Source organism: Amblyomma americanum, chromosome 7, assembly GCF_052857255.1.
Source record: "Amblyomma americanum isolate KBUSLIRL-KWMA chromosome 7, ASM5285725v1, whole genome shotgun sequence".
NCBI classification, from domain to species: domain Eukaryota; kingdom Metazoa; phylum Arthropoda; class Arachnida; order Ixodida; family Ixodidae; genus Amblyomma; species Amblyomma americanum.
The window spans coordinates 12656281-12673434 of NC_135503.1; the positions used below are offsets into that span (position 1 = coordinate 12656281).

Consider the following 17154-nt stretch of genomic DNA (forward strand, 5'->3'; position numbering starts at 1 on the left):
AAATCAACGTATTCACTCGTATGACTCGTTTTCTATACGTTTCATTGCTGAAATACACCGAGAAATACCACAAAAAAAGAACTGTTTTATTAATCGTGGTGGTGCTTGAAATGGTCGAAAAATGGGCATTTTTTTGAACCCAGGTATCCTTGCGGCGCTGAGATCGAGAAGCGCTACCTTTGGCTCGGTGGAAAGCTTGTGTCTTAACCTTCAAAACTGGCGCCTAAACTCGATTCTACGCGCTGAAGCAAACAAACAAAAAGCAAAAATTTCAAGCTCTCGCCATGTGATTCCCCGCGTCGGCATTGGTCTCCGCATCGGTTGCCTCTAGCAACCGCCGGAGTTTGCGTGAGAACCGATGACGCGGCGTCTGCTCTTGAGCCATAGGCTAGCTGTTTTTTTTTTGTCTAGATTTATATTGTTTTGAGTTCGGAGTTCAGCGACGATGAAGGCTGCGGTGCTTGACACCCCTTCAAAAATAAGTACAGAACGGCGGAATGTTACGGCAGCCGCAAGCGACAGACGCCAATGACCAAGACCGGTATGAAGACCTCTCTGCGGACTGATATGCTTGGGTATCGGGACCAAGGTCTCCACCGCATGACGATGAACTCTGCAGACGAGGAGGGAAGCCTTCAGGAGGGTTGGTGAACTTGAAGGTTTATTTACATATTTACAAGAGAAGCAGGGAGACCCAAAAGTCAGAGATGGAGTGCTACATATTTACAACAGAACCAGGGAGACCCAAAAGTCAGAGATGGAGTGCCGTGAAACCAGCCAAATCGCATCTTAAATACAGTGGATATTCCCTAGGCACCTAGCTAGGGAAACCGGTGGCTGATCAAGCGTCCAATGGGCAGACACACTCTTCATAGTCTCTTCCCTAACCCCGTGACCGCTCCGCCCCCACAAACACGTGCACAGGCGATAAGGAATCCTGGCGCCTTGAGGTCCTGAAATTGTTTCCGACCGGTTGAGCAGGTCCATAAGGTCGTTGGCTTAGCAGGCGGTGATCCTCTCCGTGTAAAGATGCGTCCTGACGCCCCCGGGTATTCCCGAGGGTAAGATGAATCAGCCGTGTCCGCCCCCACTTTGTCTGGCTGCACGTGCAAGCGAGCGAGGCGGGTTCGGCGCCTTTGTTCGCGTCTTTCTGCCGGTCCACGTGAGGGAGCCGTTTGGGAGCAATGCCGCATTCCATACTCCGGACGACCGGATGAGAGGCCTTTCGTCACAGCTCACAGTCGCCAGGAGCCGTTCCTAATCCTCTTCTCAGGACGACAGCACCTTTGGGTCAAACATAGTTCGATGGCGCCTGCCGGGCTCGTCTGTTCCCGCTGTCGGGGCCTCCGATCATAACAGGACCCACCACGGCGGCTCAGTGGTTAGGGCGCTCGGCTACTGAGCCGGAGTGCCCTGGTTCGAACCCTACCGATGAAACACAAAAGGCGCCCGTGCGATGTCAGTGCACGTTAATGATCTTAAGGTGGTCGAAAATGTTCCGGAACCCTCCACTACAGCACCTCTTTCTCCTTTCTTTCTTTCACTCGCACCTTCATCCCTTGCCTTACGGCGCAGTTCGGGAGTCCACCAAGATACGTGAGACGGTTACAGTGCCATTTCCTTTAATCAAAAACCAATTTTCCAATTTTCCTCTGTGCGGACTAATGCTGGTGAATTTATTGCGCAGGGCGTCGTCGGCACCTATCCAAACACATGAAACTCCGCTGATGGCGCGTCTGCGGAAAGTGGCTTGATCGACGATGGGAAAAAGTGTTTCTATAACTTGTGCTTTCAAAATGTGAAATGAAGCTGAAACTGAAACCGATGCCACGCGCCGGACGTCATAGGAATGCGGACGAGCTCTTAGAAGGCTGTTGCTACTGCGCAACAATCTACCGTAAGCAGCTAAATAATGCACGCAATGCGGAGAAACGACTCCCTAAAACCGCGCCACGCCAAGGGACTGATAGGCAAGCAAGGCTGTATTCAACACCGTGCAAAGGGCTACAAACACGGTACCCAATGAAGACGTAATTAAGGTGCTCAGTTTTTGATGCATTTTTCTTAAAACTGCTTTTCTGGGCTGTTGATTGCTTGTCCAGCATCTCTTCAAACCTGTTTTTCCACATTTACCACGTTCGTTTTGTCGCATACCCTTGAACACATCATACACAATGACAATAATAATTTTTTTTTTTTTGGGTCTGACGACTTGCGAATTCTTGGTACATTTCCTTTGAAGTCTGCACATGTCTACGGCAACTACACCGCAAAAACTGACAAACACATATTTTTGGTAAGAGAAAAAATATTTAAGATTGTCATGACGAGTAGCAAGCGCTCATAAATCCAGTGCAGACTGCAGCAGTCTTCAGGCACATTTTGCCTAGTCTGCAGGCTTTCCAATAGGCAGAGAAAAAAATTAGAAAAGAAAGAAAACATTATAAAAAACGTGCTTCAGATATAACGCTGAAATTTCGTGCGCTAAAGTTCGGAAGCATCATTAACATGCGAGAGCATTGTCATCAAAATCCATAAGAAATTAAGAAAGTATGTGTCAAAAATCGCGGCCCCTCTTAAGGCAGAATTCCGTATATAAGACCAGTCAGCTTTAATGTTTTAGTGAAAACAAGTTTATCCACCATGTAGTAATAATTACTCAGGGAGCTATATAGAAACTCCACTTGATAACTGGTGTTTAATTACCTGCGCTTTGCACATAATTTAATTTTCACTCCACAGCCTGTATACTGAGCCCTCAGTGTTCCGAAAACAAACATTTTCCACACTTATAAAATTACAGGATCGCGATAACAATGAACATTCTCTAAGTAGTGCCAAGAATATAGAGCCTATGAAGAAAGATTTTGCCACCAAGTTTTTCAAGCAACAAACGCTCGTTATTGCGGCATGAACTCGATAAGAATCTCTACAGTATTTACTTGTTCAAAATGCAGTCCAGGATGTTGGCCGGGGCAATACACTGCCAATGCAATAATAATGCAAACTGTCATTGCATTCTGCTGAAGGCGCTAAATTTTAGCTGCACTAAACCTGCTTTAAAAAATAAGCAGGTAAAAGTATTAAGCCCAGCAACATGGAGAGAAAAACTATTCCCAGCAAAAACTTACAGGATACAATAATCATTCATGAAGAAAACTCAGGGCACAAAAATAGAGCCCCATGATAGCATAACACCTTGAAGAGAAGATGGCTGATCTCTCATTCGAAGACAGTGCATACATATGGTGTTCAGTAAAGCACGGTTACATCAATCATTTTATTGTTTTCAGGAGAAGAAAAACGCACATCGTGAGAATAGCATTCGTTTTTAATCTTAACGAGTTTATTTACGTCAAAACTAGACGACCGTGATTCGTGAAACACAACGCGTCTCTGCCTAGGTTTAGCCCAAGGAAGTTATTGTTAGCTGCACAACGAAAGCTGCGTTGCTAGGCAGCAGTTTTAAATGCCAATAGGAAGTGATACGCGTGAAAAAAATATGCTTGCGAGCCTCGACGGGTACATCATGCCTTTCAGTGAGCAGACAGCGAGGCATGCCGAGAGAAGCCGGAAGTGAATTTGGAAAAGTTAGCATGCATAGTGTAAGTTTCTGAATCTTGGCACGAAGTGCATTAATTGCCGCAGAATAGTATTCAATACTTTAAGCGACCATGAACAATCGAGCAAGATAGGGATAGAAATGAATTGGCGTTGGAGCAAGGCTTTGCGTGGCGTTATTTCGTGCGCGATTGAGAGTGCTTCATGAAGCTGGCCTGACGTCAAAAGCTGCATGAATATAACCAAGAACCAATCATACAATGCTGTCTAGTTTTGTTGAGTGCATGTAAATTAATTTTGTAGGTGCTCAGGCCAGTCATGCCTGGATATTTATGGGGATAGATGAGCAAGTAAGTATAGAAAAAAAATTGCATCGGTAATAAAGTTCTGTGTTCTCTCAACTTCCGTCCTTAACGAGCTCTATGAAAAATGATGCATTCGATAGGTTTTGTCCTTAAAAGGCTTTACATTCAGTTTCGTCGCGCTCTGCAGATAAATGGCTAAATGTTTGTGCGAGCTCACGGATAGAAATTGTTGAAAAAAAGAGCTAAACTTTTGTATTAAATTTCTGTCGGTTTTGTGTAGTTGAGTTTGTTAACGATTTCACAATGATAATGCCACGTGCGGCTTTTCTGAGCGAATGAGTTTGGATATTTATTCGTGAAAAAGGCACGCTTCAAAACATTGGGTTTCGAATTTAAACGTTTGGTCGGAGGCATGTAATAGTTTATTATAAGCTTATTTATTAAACTAAAATCGCTTGTTCGTCTGGTTAACTGTAAAGCTACCGTTTTTTTTTATTTGACATTGTCACCGAAAAATCGAACGTTCGCGAACTCCATCATCAATTTGCCAGGCCATCTAGTGAGATGCAAGAACACGACTTAATCTTGAACAAGCGTCTGCTTATGGGAGACTCTTATTTTCATAGAGGCGCTCAGAAAAGCAGGTGGCCAAACCAAATCAGCTGGTTAATGAATTGATCGATGCGGCGGCAGTAACTACTAATTTTTTTTGTAAGAAATTGGGATCATCCTCTTGGAACGAGCATCTACGGCCTGTCAGGGACAGCCTGACTGTTGAAAATGAGTGTGAATTAATTACTAATTAATAACACCAACGAGTGGCATGAATAACAAGAATCCGTCATTGTGCACCACAAGTGCATAACAAAAAAAATTTGCAGAACATTGTTAGCAAGGAACAGCTTTTCGACTTCTGCCTACAGCGCCCTTTGACTACATTAAAATTACTCGCGCAGGTTTCAATTACTGCTTCTCCTAAAGCTATTACAAAAAAGGTAAAAGCATACAGAGTGGGTCAGAAATTTTCAGGCCACAGGGTCTGCTTTTCATTGGTGTAATCTGGCACCTAGGGTGCCGGTAAAGCTACCAAGGGCCTCGAAGTTTAAAACGATAGTTCTTCTACCCCCTGCGAATATGTTGAGCTTCGGGGGATGTCGCAGCTGCCTAATTAACTATACTGCGCAAAAGCAGATCCTATGGCCTGGGAACTTTTGACCGACCCTGTACCTTCATTCGCCTCTGTGAAACAGCGGATTACTCCAGGGAAATGCATCTGCACTCTGCTCGCACAATCACAGGAGCATGGCAGTACATGCCCGCATAGCGCGCTTTCCTTCTCTACGCGTTGGTTAATATGACCTGCGGATTCATTCGTTATCGCCCTGATTGACTCGGCTGGGCAACGCTCGAACTTACACTGCCAGCAGTCCGGTGTTGTAACCACTAGCGAAATTTTTCATTATGGAATCTCCTGCAAAGAAGCAGAACTGGTTTTCAGCCAATCCACTTGGCCACGCTAATGAAAAAAAAAACAGATACTTTTTTTGCTGAAGAATTAAGCTCAAAACAATAGAGATTCCCTCAGAACGAAAGCTCATCTGAAGTTATGCCCTTCTCAATCATCTCCATTTATTTTAACCAACGTTATTTTCCCTTAAACTCCGTAAGAACGACATTCACGTGATGATTTGGATTACGTGTCCTAACTGGTTGCTTAGGTGTCGTTCACGGAAAGCCATTTTGAAAACAAAGCTTCTTAGTCATTCAGTCACCGTGTGGCGTTGAACTTAAAGCTACTCATCGTGAACAGATGGCACAGCTGTGATGAGGATGTGAAAGTGCTGTGTAAGTGCGAGTGTTGTGAATGGGTGGTATAAACGCCCTCTTGGGAAAGTATTTCAGAGTGATTCCTTTCGAGATTTTTATTAATGCTCTAGCATTAGAGTTCACGTCAGGAGCGAAATTCGGTGTCCGATGTGAAGAAATTCCATGATTCGTCGAGAGAGGTGACTTGATCTTGTGGCGTCATCACAATCTCTCCACCGTGGCAAATGGAAATTAAATTAATGATTGGTCTAGAGAGGTCACGTCACCTTGCGACGTCGTCACAGCCTGCCCGCCGTGTTGTGAGCAACCTAATTCCTAGACACCAACCTAGATACAGAGTCGAAATCAACAATCAGGAAAAAAATATGACATGCAAATGTCGGCACCGTCACAGCATAGAGGATGCCTCTTACTACAGCTAGCAGCCCGAATATGGTAGTTGGTGGACCGACAATAATAAAAAAAAATTTAACGCATCCACAGAGATACGTTCCAACAGACGCTCCGACAAATGTGAAATATAATGCTGTCGCATTCCGCTTATAAGGTGGCTTAAGCTCTCCAAAGCTCTTGGAACTTTAAGCGTAGGTAGCTGAGTCCTGTGCCATGAGGGTTTATAGCCAGCATGAAATGTCCTTTGCTGGCTGTGGTATATGACGAGCAGGGCTGACCAGTTGAAAAAAAAACGGAAGGAGGGAGCAAAAGATTGATCGGTCCTTGATCACCTCATCATGCCTCATTTTTTTTCTGTCAAAGAAACCTCGGTAAAGTACAGGACCTGTGTCACTCGTATTTTATTTATAGGTCGGCAGCAGTCCCACCGCTTGTGTTTACTGATTCGACGCGGTGGGCTCATGCACGGCGTTTCCGCTGGTTCCCAATGTGTACTCCCAGTTAACAGGCCGACAAACATTTAGGGGAACGTCCGGAAGCCAATGAACGAGTCGTGTTTTATGTGTTACGGCCAAACACTATATCGCATTTTTTACTTGAGCACCACTGCGCAAGTCCCTGCGGTAAAGTGCGCGATGACTCCTCTGACGAATGGATGAGGCTGGATAGTCTGAAGATAGGCCCGAGCTAACAACGACATAATTTTCAGAGCAGACTGCGCGGAGTTAAAGCTAATGCGAAGCGGAGACGCTGACGTCCGCTTCGGAACATGGAATGCGACTTATCCTCGATTAGGATGAAACTGAGAATACGAGAGGGATGGGTCACTTTCGCGCAGTATTAGTTGGAAGAGTGCGTCAACTTCGAACCCCGTGATCACACCCCGCCAGCCCAGAGAGGAAGAAAGGATTCAGCAAAGCCCGCCACAGCCCCACTTCAATGCTTAGCAGAGATAAATGCCGAAGTTTAGAGACTACTGCGACGCCTCTTGGCTCGCTGGTGAACTGCTAAGAGTAGCCATTGCGCGCCGACAGCCCAGGCGTCCAAGCCAGTGCCAAATATCACGCGTTATTCGTTGCTTAAACGGGGTGGGCGACTCTGGCAGTTCCCGAAAGTTCACCACAGAAGATGTTCAGGAAGTTTTCGCAACCGATAAAAAGCCACCGATGACCGGACGGGAGATGACAGCAGGGAGGAAGTGGTGTACTCACCAAAGGCCCTCGGCGCTGGCAGCAGGTACAGCAGTACGACGCACAGCGCCGAGAACACGGAAGGGGGCCAGCCCAGCGCTGACCGGGCTCTCCTCGAGACGGGGAGGAGGCAGCTGCGACACGAGCGCCGCCTCCGTGTCTCATCACGCGTCCCTTTCCCCATGGTCCAATGCTGCCCTCGAGGCCCGATGCCACGCGGATTCGTGGCGCTCCTTGCTCGCACCGACCGCAGCAGCCGGTCGCAACCTGCGAGCAAATGTCGATCGTTGAGCACATCATCATCACCACCATCAGCAGCGGCAGTAAGAAAAACAACCTTCATAGCCTGATTTAAGACCACCACTACAGCACGAAGGCGTCTCCCACAATGACCTCCAATTATGCTTATTTTGCGCCAGCTGGCGGTCACATCGTCTCGGCTTGTTGGACTCTGAGCAGAAGACAAAACATGGGGATTCGGCGCCTCGTGTATGTTTTCAATGACACTGACATCACCCTTCGCACCATGCTTTGGACGCTTCTGTTTGTCGAGTCGCCGCGATGTGGCGCCATTTAAAGGGAGTGCATCTCTCGTCACAGCTCAATCTGCTGGTTTTACTGGCAAACGCTATTCTGTAAAGTGACTCCTCAGCATGACAAGAAAAATATATATAAGCAACTGAAAATATTGTTCGCTCCTTTTCCGTTTAATGCCGCTAGTTGCGAGGTGCCCTCTCTCGCACCACGCGCGGAACGGGCAAGAATACTAGTGAATGGGAGAAAAGCAGCATGGGTAAGAACGAGAGTAAGAGAAGGAACAAGACTAGGATTGGCGAAGGCGCCCCGTCTGATTGGCAGAGAAATAAAGAAGGCGCGGACAAAAGCGATGCGCTTATACCATACCTGAAAAACAAAACATTTAAAAAATATGTGGCATATATCTGCCTTAGAAATGTTGCAGGATGTTTAATGTTAATAACGTCACTGGGAGGGCTTTTGCAGTAGCTCATGGCATACAGTTTCTCATTATTACCTAGAGGGAAAGCTGGCGCCTCCGGCTATGCGAGTTTCTTAAAGAGTACTCCATCCACCGCGGGGATTCGGGGAAGACTAGGTTTCGTGTTTGCTTTGCTATAATATTTAGGCCAAAAACATGTGTCTCGAAGTTGGTAGCTGTGCCGCGGTGTTGGCCCCTGTGCGCAGATTAAGTTACATCAACCCTCCGTTTTTCACTTCAATAGATTTAACGCAACTCAGAGTTCGGTGTTAGGCCGGTGTGAAAACTTTCACAGCATTTCTTCCAGGTTTGCTTCGAGAAGAGTCGTATTTTGACGGCTCAATCCACGTTTAATGTCCAACAATAGGCAAGCCAAGTAAGAAACCTCGTCTTCCCGGCATTCCTGCGGTTCTCTATGGTGGATGAAGTGTAGCGCCGCCAGCTCTCCTTCAAGGTATATTAAGAAACTCTATGACTTATGGGACGTGATAGGGCAGGCACAATGCTGTCACGTAGTGAAGACAGCAGGAAGTCGAAAAGAAAGACTGGGAGACTTGCGTCGAACTTTAACTTTGTTTGTGGGGCGATCTTATCCTCGCAAGCAGAAACAATTCTTCGACGGTGGCAACAGCAAGTGCGCACGGCGGTCGACGAAGAGCAGAATCGGCGCCGTTTTTGGCCGCACTTAGTTTATAGACAATGTTGAGCATTAGAGATAAGGGGCATAGAAAAACAACAGTCATCTCGAACAACGTGAAAACAGCAGTGCGTGATTTTGAATTTTTTTAGTGGTCTGGTGTCTTCTTGCATAGCAAACAAAGTGATAAGCTGCCAGTGATCACGAAAGCCCAATTTAAAGAACAAAGACGGAAGCAAAGTTTTCGTATAACCAAATTAAACTCTGATCCTAATTTTGCCCCAACAAGCGAATTGCGAACAATACTAAGGGCACTTGTAAAAAACGCAGGAAGTTGCAGAATATGCGCTTGGCCGTCCCCTTCGGCGAAGCGAACCGGAAGAAAATCCGAAAAGAGAAGAAGACGCAACTTAAAAATATAAAATATTAACGAAAAAGATACGAGACGAACACACGCAGGCACTGAGGGCTAGTTAGCACGGATTATTGCGCCCTCTCGTGTCCAGCTTCCTACCCTCTCACCACCCCATCCTTCGCACCCAGATCAGCACATTTACTATGCTTCTCAATCACAGAAAGCAAAAATATTCGATTTGATTTGCATGTTGTTCTTTCGCATAACTGTTTTAGGATGGAACAAAACAAATCCTCGCTTGATTCCTTAGTGCAACCTTACCACCACTTTAGCAGAGCTAGGAAAACGCAGTTTTTTGTTCGTTCGATTCGAGCGCAATATGCAAATGTATGCGACGAAAAAAATGAAGAAATTTGCATTGCTAATTTGTTTCTGACTGAGTAATTTATACGAGAACTGTTCGACTCCGAGCTCGCAGATTTTCACCTGTAATTTTTATTTTCCCTTTTTTTCCCTCGGGGTCAGAGTTTTCTTTTTTATTGCATTTGCTGGGACGAAGCGGGTTGGATTTGAATCTTGACCCCAATATGTATTCATAACACTTGATACCTCTTTAGTACCCCCCGGAGAGGAACCCGGTTAAAATGAACAGTATCATGCCTCGCTTTATTATGCGCATACTGATTATTGCCTTTTTTCAGTGGCTCCTCGCAGAGAGGGACAATCGATGACCCACGCTTTGCAGTTTCGCTGAAAAACGCGCCATCGCAGACGCAGCACGAGGGCTGACAGCCCGCTAAACATCTGACCCAGTTACCTTGGCAAATAAGTACAAATCGAACGGTCACTGAATGGCCGTAGATGGTGTAGCGATAACACGAACGCGCCGGGAACGAGTCTGCGCAAAGCGAGCATCCCAGTGACATTTACACCGATCGTACTAGCTCATATGCAAATCACATGTAAATCAAATTATTCGCGCTAGTACTGCGCAGTAGAAGCAGACCACAGACATTGAGTTGCAAGCAGTCGTCTAGTGGCGCTTGTTTCACGTGACCTGCACTCGTGTCCTCGCTTCCAATCTGCAATGAAAACGCCAAATCTTGGGTGCGAATTGTGTCCAAGTAAAAAAAAGAAGAAATTGCATGATATATCCGCTGCGATTATTTTCCAGTTTCTGCGCATCAGATAATGTGGGACTCAGCGACATGTTTCTTTCGTGTCAGAAAATTGTCCTAATCAGCGCGAAGTGAAGTGGTTAGCAGAGAAGAATGAAATAGGGTCTTCTTTTTTCTTGCGAAGAAGTTGTCAGGGCCTCTATATTGAGATCTTCTCAGATACTCAGATATCGATAAACTGCGCACTCGCTCAGTCAGTTAGATAAGTTGTGCGTAAACAAACGTTAAACTCTCCGTTAATTCGACATCCTCACGCACATGGCATATCCCCTACTGCTCTTAACTAAATAAGCGGAGTTCTAACTACTATCCATCTAAATAGCACAATAAACTGCGTACTGCTATCTCTCACTGTTATTAAAGCATCCGACACTTTGTCCGGCAACCACGAAAAGGCTTAACTCCGAAGCAGCTCCAAGTGATGAGGAAGGCAAGTGACATTAACACTACCATAATAAGCCCGTGTATTTTTCACTTCAGGGTATTAAACAGCGCTCGTCATTATTATGCACTACGGCTGTGGGCACAGCAACATTGTGCTGCGCATCCCTCCCCGTAAAAAGTTCCCGCTTCAAGTAATCTTCTTAAGAGCTGAGCAATACTTGGACTGGCACGGCGGCCCCTCCTGCGTGTGCAGTGTCTTATTGTAGAGTGATCTTGAAGCGAGACTTGTAACGCTGGACTAACTGCTGCTCTTCTTATTTCGTGCGTAAGATAATGGAAGCTCCAGAAGGTGTACGAAAGGAGAACACCGATGTAGAATATACTGCCTTCTTAAAGGCCTTAAAGGCCTTATTTCATGAAACGGCATCTTCGGTTGAAAAATAAAACTAACCAATTCAAATGAACATTGATCACGATAAAAACAAGAAAGCACAACGCGGCATTATATCGAGACTATGAACTGAAGCCACATTCTTGACATCATCCGCTGTGCCTTTTTTTTGTTCTCGTCCAGCACGCAAGAGAGTTCGCTTTGGTGCGTATATATCGCCAAGGCGCAAACTCTGTTTTATTTTGCCAGATAGAAGAGACGACGAAGAGTTAGCAGATATGCTATTAATCCTGATCACAATTAATCTTTTCACCGACACGGAAATTGTGGAGGAGAAAATAAGGGCGAAGAATGGCGCTTAAAAAGGGAGGGCTAGCGAAAAAAAAATCTAATCTATGTGTGGTATACTCGTGCGGGAGCTTTTGTTATATCAAAGTGATAAGCGAAGTTATGAGTGTTCCGAAAAATCTTGCACCTGTGTGAATGGTTACCAAGCCATTCCTCCTGTAAGAATAAATGAGGCTTAAACAAACTTTTCGCGAAGGTTTTGACTCGACCTCCCCTCTTGAAGTCGGAAATGCACTCATAGACGTATGGTCTTTATTTTTCTGGCGCAGAAAATGGTCAAGAAGTGTTCCCTAAACAGAATAAAATTTTGTGGGAGCGGCGTCGTCAGATGACTCCTTGTAAAATAACGAGCAGAAACAAAAGTGCTTATGTCTTCTGTATACTATACTATACTATACTATACTATACTATACTATACTATACTATACTATACTATACTATACTATACTATACTATACTATACTATACTATACTATACTATACTACACTATACTATACTATACTATAATATACTATACTATACTATACTATACTATACTATACTATGATAGAAAAGTAAAAGAAAAAAATGGTATTTCGAAAAGTACCAATAGTAGCAGATTCTCTTATAAAAATGCACACAAAGCATGAATTACTTTCATAACAAAAAGAGTTTTTGCCAGAATAGTTATATTTCACAGCGATAGTGGTGCCTCATTTGCGTAAGTAGTTTATAATAATTATGATTATGACTATGGTGCAGCCCTTCCCTTTTGTACACACGGGCACTAGAACGCCACCTTTTGATGATACATGCCGAAATGTTTTCTGCATTAAAAAGTGTCCTATGTCTCGCTGTGCATTTCTCTGAAAGAAGGAGTATGCTACTGACTCTGTTTCTGGATTTAGTGAATTTTTGCTTTTTATAGGACTCTGGGATCACCCTGTATGCTGTGACCACATTTTTGCACTAGCTATCCAGCATAAGACAGTGTTATAGAACTTCTAGGCGTGCAGTTGCTTACTTTTGCTTAGCTCGAGGTTTTTAATATATAGAACAGGTAAATATTTAATAAGATCTCTTCTCCTGCTGCGTGGACTTCTTTTTTTTCCGCGCATCATTATACTATATTCCATTAATTATCATATCCCATTTAGTTTCCGTGGCCGCCATCAGCCTTTTCTTCTGTTCTCCAAGAAAAGCGTTACGACTGCTAAAAATGTCGCCGGTAAATTGGGAACACTTATGCTTCGCCTTAAGTGCATGACGCCGTAGCGTTAATAGCTTTAATGCGCATATACGATATACAGAATTCGTCGTTCTCGACTTTGCATTCGTAGTTTGCTGGGAGTCCCCATACCGCTCCTGGTGCAGTGGTGCAGCGGTTAAGCTATGTGCCACTGCACTGCGATGGCATGTACTGCCATCGGCGGGGCTTGTGAGACCCAGGTTCTTATTCCCGAGCAACGTCATTAAATTACCTGCCGCCTGTCACGGTGGACGATTTGCTCACAGTCCGATGGGCAGGTTGTGATGACTTCACAAGATCACGTGACCTTGGTGGCCGACCTGCCTTCTAGTACGCCCTTCTTTTGGTGCATTTTGCACTCATAGTCAACGAGGCCAAAGCCGACACTGATGACGACACCGGCTTTTCGGCGAGAGGGGGCCTTTAACGCTATCGTGTGAAAACATGATCATTAACGCTATCACGTTAAAGCTTTAGGGCATGATTCCGCAAGCGGCCGTCTAACAGAGTTGTATTGGACGCGTAGTGCGGTCGTCGTCTGCCGCGTCGGGAAGCAGCCAACGAAAGCGCTAGTAAACACGGTTCGGAAGACGCGAGCGGAGGACTCAGCCGGGCGTTCCATCGAAAATCGCGCCCGGGTCACGCGGAATGCATTAGCGAGACCCCGCGCGGTTTCCGAGAGCGGCAATCCGCCCACACGCCGGACCCGAATCCGGATAATCACGCCGCGGAAGGGAGCGGCACAGGGCTGAGTGGATAAAGTTGGAGAGTTGCATTGCGGGAAAAGACTCGTGGAGAGATGTAGCAAATAAGGGTTAATGCGAAGGCAGGGGAAGCAGAAAAGGGGAAAGATTTACTGAATAACCCCTCTGTGTATACCCGTGGTACGGCCGCACCATTTCTAGACTCTGCTTCGCTAAATGCATGCAGTTTCGTGGAAGCTAGAAGCTGCGGCGTCGGCTAATTATCGGTGAGAAGCTTTTAGCGCATATCAAGGATTTCAGTGGCCACTCGCGCGGTCATCAAAGAGGCAGCTCAGTGTACAGTCGTAGGCTGATTAAAATCATCCCTGGTTGTGCTGTGTTGAATTGTATTAACGCGATAGCGTTACAGTTGCCGTTCTGCAGAAAATGCGGTGTCGTCGTCGGCGTTGTGAGCAAAAACTCCCCGTAGCAGCCACCTAGGTGGACCACCTCGGCCACGTGACCTTGTGACGTCATCACAACCTGCCCACTAAGTTGTGATAAAACTGACCACCATGGCAGGTGGCAGTTGAAATAATGAATGGTCGCTCGGAAAGAACAACCTGGGTTGCACAAGCCCAGGTTGCACAAGGGGGTGACAGAAAGTTAGGTGGGCTGATGAAATTAAGAAGCTTGCGGGAATACGGTGGGCGCAGCAGGCAAAGGACAGGGTTGATTGGAGAGGCATGGGAGAGGCCTTTGCCCTGCAGTGGGCGTAGCCAGGCTGCTGCTGATGATGTTTACAAATCGCTGTACCACTGCGCCAGGAGTTGTATGAGCACCAACAGGGATATATGAATGTAAAGGCGAGGATGACTATTTCTGCATATATGGGCATCAACCCATTAACGCTGTCGTGTCATACCGTTAAGGCGGAGCTTGTGAATTGTATTTTATTGCATTCCATTGTAGTGTATTTTATTGCATTGCACTGTATTATATTGCACTGCATTGCACTGTATTTCATTGCATTGCGTCGTATTATATTGTACTGTATTGTATTGTATTGTATTGTATTGTATTGTATTGTATTGTATTGTATAGTATTGCATTGCATTGCATTGTATTGAATTGAATTGCACTGCATTGTATTGTATTGTATTGTATTGTATTGTATTGTATTGTATTGTATTGTATTGTATTGTATTGTATTGTATTGTATTGTAACACCAGGACCTCCTGCATCACTAAACGTTCTTAAGTGGGAACACTTTCGTCGCTTCGGCAGCAACGATTAACTTTCGGCGCCTGTAGCCTACTGATCCGGAGTTACCGGGTTCGAACCCGACCACGGCGGCTGCGTTTTTATGGAGGAAAAACGCTAAGGCGCCCGTGTGCTCTGCGATGTCAGTGCACGTTAAAGATCCCCAGGTGGTCGAAATTATTCCGGAGCCCTCCACTACGGCACCTCTCTCTTCCTTTCTTCTTTCACTCCCTCCTTTATCCCTTCCCTTACGGCGCGGTTCAGGTGTCCAACGATATATGAGACAGATACTGCGCCATTTCCTTTCCCAAAAAAACCAATTATTATTATTACTGTAGCCTACACGGCACTGCACGGTTTTGTCGCGAGACGGAGCTTTCTACGTGTGAGCCGAGCTGACCACTCACCCATCTTCCCGCGCGAGGCTGAGTGAACGCAGCTCATTACGGGGCCCGGCAGCAGGGCGTGGTCGCGAACGCTTTCTCGCGGCGAGACCGCGTACACGCCGAAGGAATTTCCCGGTGCGTGTGAAGCGAGGCGTGCTTTGCTGGAGATGATAGAGTAGCGTCAACTACAGTCGAGCATTTAACGCATATACACGTAATTTAAGGCGCGAATTCCTGTGGAAAAACACAACAAAAAAATTTTCTGGCGTCACAAGAGATTTTTGGTTGCAATTTTGGCCATGAATTTGTAAGAAGAGAAGTTTTTCAGTCACGACACAATACTGGGCTGCACTTGTTGTAGCAACAGAAATACAGAAACATACTACAGAAAAAAAACACTACAGCAATGAACATAAATATTACAATACTACAAAAAATTTGTCGTTGCGACGAAACGATTATGTTTTCGAATGTTTTGGTCAGGATTCTATCCCCCCCTTTTTTTTACTGAGATGTGAGAACACTGAATAACAGTCAAGACTCTCCAAGGCTTTCTAAGCCTACACTATATACATATATGGTCTCCTTAGTTTCCGGGTAAAACCTGATTTTACCTGATTTTTGCCCCCCCAGACCATTTCTTAGAGATCGGGTAAAGGCCAATTTCTACCCGAAAAGAATCCTCTTAGTAAAGTTTTCCATGTGGACAAAGCTGAAGTCACTGCATGCAATTTAGCGGACATCTTTTGAGTACATCCAACAAATATCCAACAAAGGCAGTTGTATACACCATGGACTGAGGTGGTGCGCAGTAGAGGAGAATGTGCATGGGGAAATAATTGTAACCTATGTAAAAAAAGAAATATATGTCTTTATAGAAGCCTTCTAGTGCAATCTACTATTTCTATATTGTTTACAATGAAAAAATGTGCAAAATATAAATAATTTTATATGCCCGCACGAAAACAAGCGCTTATACTGAATTGTAATCTGCTGCAAAATGCGGCCCTATAAAACCCGAATTATGGAACCTTTCGCTGAATAACCCCATTTCTACCCGAGTTTCAGCTAAAAAAATATCGTCCGATTTTTACCCACAAATTCCGAAAAAAAAAGGAAGGCTTTATGTATACATGGCTACGTGAAGCGTACGTCACCGACATTACCGCGTATGTGAGAGGATAGGTTTCCCAGTTTAATTAGCATTGAAGAAGAGGGATTTAAAGAGGTATAAGTAGTAGAAGAAAAAGGTAAATAAATAGAATACTAAAGCTTCTATAAGAATAGCTGGGAATGAATTTGTGCATCATTTTTCGTAATTCTTTACAGACTGGACAACTTTCAGATGACTGATAAACAGGCCGAGTAGTACGGGTCTTAAAAATAGGCAATCGTTTCTTACTAGAAAACTATAATGAGATTTCTCTAGTGGTTGTTATTTGCAGTTGTTAAAAATTGTCATTCGCAACTCGCAAAAGAATTTCACTCTGTTAGAGATACCAGTAAAGCTCAATTACTTTGACAGAATTCACTAACTGTAAGTGTAATAATTTATCGTGGAACCTTCATAACAAATATCTCAGTTCATTCGCTTCATATAAACTTTGATTCCAGAGGCATAAACTCCAAAATTCACCGAGGAGCGTTAGATATCTAGCGTACGTATCATTAATAAAGGCCGAAACACAAGTATTAGTGCGCTACATGAGGCCCATATACCCGAAATCAACCATTTTGAACAGATTCACACGATAAAATTACATTTTATCTATTCTAAACCACCTCATTCCCGAACTCAGTAGAGGAACGCTACTGGAATCGTATTGCGATAAGTTAGACGACGAAAACTCCGCTTTCAATTTCTTTTCTCATTTCTTATCCATGAACCAGCAGTTTATCATGTACCACACCTATTAGAGTCTGCAACACGGTACATTCGACACCAGTACCCAAACAAAATAACCCCCTACTCTGCACGAAAAGTGTTCAGTTATTTATTTTTTCAGAGCGCAATAGCCAGAAACGA

General features: G+C 44.8%; 1 protein-coding gene across 2 annotated transcripts in view; it reads right to left on the minus strand.

The window, feature by feature from the left end:
* The window catches only part of LOC144098506 (cubilin-like), a 247792-nt gene that overhangs the window by 148440 nt on the left and 82198 nt on the right, over positions 1 to 17154 (minus strand). For both annotated transcript variants that reach the window (XM_077631193.1, XM_077631194.1), the window contains exon 2: positions 7298 to 7543. In XM_077631193.1, the coding sequence (XP_077487319.1) occupies positions 7298 to 7460 (163 nt within the window). In that variant the 5' untranslated portion in view covers positions 7461 to 7543. The remainder of the gene's footprint in view (positions 1 to 7297; positions 7544 to 17154) is intronic.